A 3,963-nucleotide genomic window follows, 5' to 3' on the forward strand; every position below is an offset into this window, starting at 1 on the left:
AAGTCCATTGTAGATCCACACTGGGTGGCAGGTTCCATTCCCATAAGGACATTAGTGAACCATTGGTTTTTTGTGACAATCCAGCAGTTTGCATGGTCACTTTTCCCTAGTGCCGGCCCCACAAATGACCAGATTCATTCAGCTCAATTTCACAACCAGCTTTTGTGTTTTTGTGAGTTCTCGCTCATTCCCTTTTTTCTGTTTTAAATCAGTTTCACAGGATGTTAGAAGGGGAGCATTTGCAGCCAATTAACTGAAACCAAACATCACATCTGTCGTCCATCGTAACCTGAATATCATTGAATTTTGAACATGGAGGGGAAAAGCACCGTTCACAGTGGAGAGAAACTGTACACTTGTTCTGTGTGTGGACGAGACTTCAGCCAATCAACTGTCCCATCCAGACACAAGTACAGTCAGACTGGGGAGAAACTGTGGAAATGTGGGGATTGTGAGGGAGGATTTAGTGACCTCTCTGAGCTGGAAATTCACCAACACAGTAACACCGGGGAGAGGCCATTCACCTGCTCTGAGTGTGGAAAGGCATTCACGCAGTCATCCACCCTGCTGACACACCTTCGAGTTCACACTGGGGAGAGACCGTTCACCTGCTCCAAATGTGGGAAGAGATTCACTCAGTCATCCAACCTGCTGACACACCAGCAGGTTCACACTGGACAGAGGCAATTCACCTGCTCGGAGTGTGGGATGAGGTTTACTCAGTCATTCAATCTGCTGAGACACCAGCGAGTTCACACTGGGGCGAGGCCTTTCACTTGCTCCGAGTGTGGGAAGGGATTCAGTCAGTTGTCTACCCTGCAGACACACCAGCGAGTTCACACTGATGAGAGACCTTTTAAATGTCAAGTCTGTGGGAAGTGCTATAAAAGTTTAAAGGAAGTGATGTTCCATCAACGTGTTCACAGTGAGGAGAGACCATTTAAATGCCCAGACTGTGGGAAGTGCTATAAAGGCTCCAGGGAACTGATGTTTCATAAACGTGTTCACACCGACGAGAAACCGTTCAGGTGCAGTCACTGTGCGACTGGGTTCAGATGGTCATCCCAACTCACTGAACACCAGCGTATTCACACCGGGGAGAAGCCATTCATCTGCTCTGACTGTGGGAAGGGATTCACTCGGTCATCCCACCTCATGGCACATCAGCAAGTTCACACAGTTGAGAGACCTTTTAAATGTCCAGACTGCGGGAAGTGCTGTAAAAGTTCCAGCAATCTGGTGTCCCATCAACATGTTCACAACGAGCAGAGACCTTTTCAATGTCCAGACTGTGGGAAATGCTATAAAAGTTCCAGCGACCTGCTGTCCCACCAACATGTTCACACTGACGAGAGGCCGTTTAGGTGCTCTCACTGTGCGACTGGGTTCAGGCGATCGTCCCAACTCACCGTACACCAGCGAATTCACACAGGGGAGAAGCCGTTCACCTGCTCCAAGTGCGGGAAGGGATTCACTCAGAAATCCAACCTGCTGAGTCACCAGCGAGTTCACACGTGACTGCTGGAGTTTGATTATTCTGTTAAACATAAATCGCAAACATTCATTGTGGTCTTTCACTTCTGATATGAATAAATTACAGCTCAGTTATAAATACTAATGTCCTGGATAAAAGTCAAATAAATCGGGTTTGTGTTAAACACACAGTCTGTTGAAACTTTTTAACATCCCTAACTCAAGCAGTTCCTTTTGCTCTATTAGCCTTCTCCTCCATCCTCACCATTCATGGAGCTTCTTTGTCACTGGGATTGAGATACTCTGATCAGCTGCCTCTGCCGCTTCCCTCTCTTTCACCCCCCCACTGGGTAAACTGTCTCTGTAGCCTCTCCCGATGAACACTGAACTCGCATCACAGTTTCTCTCCTGTCTTTTCCTGATTTTATTTCTACAGAACTGCTGCCCATTCAGTTTCCTCATGTTAGCTGACATTGTTAATGATTCTCCTCATACTATCCCTCTCACCTTTAAATACATCAGTCACCCTTCCTGAAATAAAACATCCCTTGACCTCACCTTCCTTGCAAATTACGGATGGCCCCCATTTCCAACCTCCCTTTCCACTCCACTCTCCTTGTACCCACAGTTACCCAAGCATCGATCCTCGGCTCCTCCTATTTCTCATCTACAAGCTGCCACTAGATGACATCATCCAAAAGCACCGTGTTAGTTTTCACATGTACACTGACAACACCCAACTCCACATGCACATTCCGGCGCTTGTTTGGGTGCACAGAGGGAGAATTCCGAATGTCCAAATTACCTAACAGCACGTCTTTCGGGTCTTGTGGGAGGAAACCGGAGCACCCGGAGGAAACCCACGCAGACACAGGGAGAACGTGCAGACTCCGCACATACAATGACCCAAGCGGGATCGAACCTGGGAGCCTGGCGCTGTGAAGCTACAGTGCTAATCACTGTGCTACCGTGCCGCCCTTATCTGCTATCCTTACCTGGTCTGGCCTACAACTCCAGACCCACAGCAATGTGGTTGACTCTTTAATTACCATGGAAATGAGTTGAGGAAAGTGCTGAGATGTTTTCAAAAGGAAACGGGACAAGCACATGAGAGAAAAGGGAATTGAAAATCAGCTGAAAGGCTGAGATTGGATAGGTGTGGGAGTCAGAGATGTGTGCCGAATTTGGACAGCAGCAAAATGTGTGACAGAATGGCCTGTTTGTGTCTTATATATTCACAGTAATTCAATGTAATCTTCTTTTACAGAATATTTGCAGATGCAAACATCATGTTGAGATCTGACAGTCACTTGATTCATCAGGACTGGCCTTTCAACGTGGAAGGAGAAATGTTTGTCTGTTTTGTCTTTCGGAAAAAAATTCAAAAATCACTGTGATTGGAAAAGAACCGAGACACCGACATCTAAGTAATTTTCCACAGTTAGCTGGAAGTGAGTTTTAACCAATCACACTGCATGAAATTAAATTGCAGCATTTACATCAGGGAGACACCGTACTCAGGCTTCAACTGATGATCCAAGTTGGAGAGACACAAGGACATTCGCACCAAAGGAATCAAGAAGCAGCAATTGGACATTCAGCTCCGTGAGCCTGTTCCACCATTTAATAACTTCACGGCTGATCTGACAGTGACCTCAAATCTGCATCCCACCTACACCGGATAACCTGTCAATAACCATGGAGAAACCGTGGAAATGTGGGGACTGTGCGATGGGATTCAATTACCCATCTGAATTGGAAACTCATCGACGTATTCACACTGGGGAAAGGCCGTTCACCTGCTCGGTGTGTGGTAAGGGATTCACTCGGTCATCAAACCTCCTGACACACCAACTTGTTCATACTGATCAGAGACCGTCTAAATTTGCTGACTGTGAGAAGAGATTTAAAAGCAGAAATGATTTACTGACACATCAACGCACTCACGCTGGGGAGAGGCCATTCACCTGCTCCGTGTGTGGGAAGGGATTCACCTTTTCATCCCAGCTTCTGCAACACCAGCGAGTTCACACTGGGGAGAGACCGTACACTTGACACGTGTGTGACAAGAAATTTACTCAGTCATCCCACCTGACATCAAACCAACTTGTTCACACTGATCAGAAATCTTTTAAATGTTCTGACTGTGAAAAGAGATTTAAAAGTAAACAGAATCTGCAGAAACACCAGCGAGTTCACACTGAAACAGAATCATAGAATTTACAGTGCAGAAGGAGGGCATTCGGCCCATCGAGTGCACCGGCCCTTGCAAAGAGTTCCTTACTTACGCCCATACCTCCAACCTAACCCATAACCCCACCTCACCTTTTTGGACATTGAGGGCAATTTAGCATGGCCAATCCATCTAATCTGCACACCTTTGGACTGTGGGGGGGAAACCGGAGCACCCGGAGGAAACCCACGCAGACACGGGGACAACCCGCAGCCTCCGCACAGACAGTGACCCAAGCCGGGAATCAAACCTGGGAC

At 47.1% G+C, this 3,963-nt stretch overlaps 1 protein-coding gene across 1 annotated transcript; it reads left to right on the forward strand.

The window, feature by feature from the left end:
* Nucleotides 1–286: 286 nt before the first annotated feature.
* Nucleotides 287–1,658, forward strand: LOC140419505 (uncharacterized). Its single transcript, XM_072503389.1, has one exon. It carries the CDS (start codon nt 313–315, stop codon nt 1,516–1,518), a length of 1,206 nt encoding a protein of 401 aa, XP_072359490.1. The 5' UTR covers nt 287–312; the 3' UTR covers nt 1,519–1,658.
* The last annotated feature ends 2,305 nt before the right edge of the window (nt 1,659–3,963 follow it).

Source organism: Scyliorhinus torazame, chromosome 5 (genome assembly GCF_047496885.1).
Source record: "Scyliorhinus torazame isolate Kashiwa2021f chromosome 5, sScyTor2.1, whole genome shotgun sequence".
Taxonomy (NCBI): Eukaryota; Metazoa; Chordata; class Chondrichthyes; order Carcharhiniformes; family Scyliorhinidae; genus Scyliorhinus; species Scyliorhinus torazame.

Excerpts from the sequence above, each read along its gene's own strand:
- LOC140419505 (XM_072503389.1), top strand. The coding sequence starts at position 313 with ATGGAGGGGAAAAGCACCGTTCACAGTGGAGAGAAACTGTACACTTGT.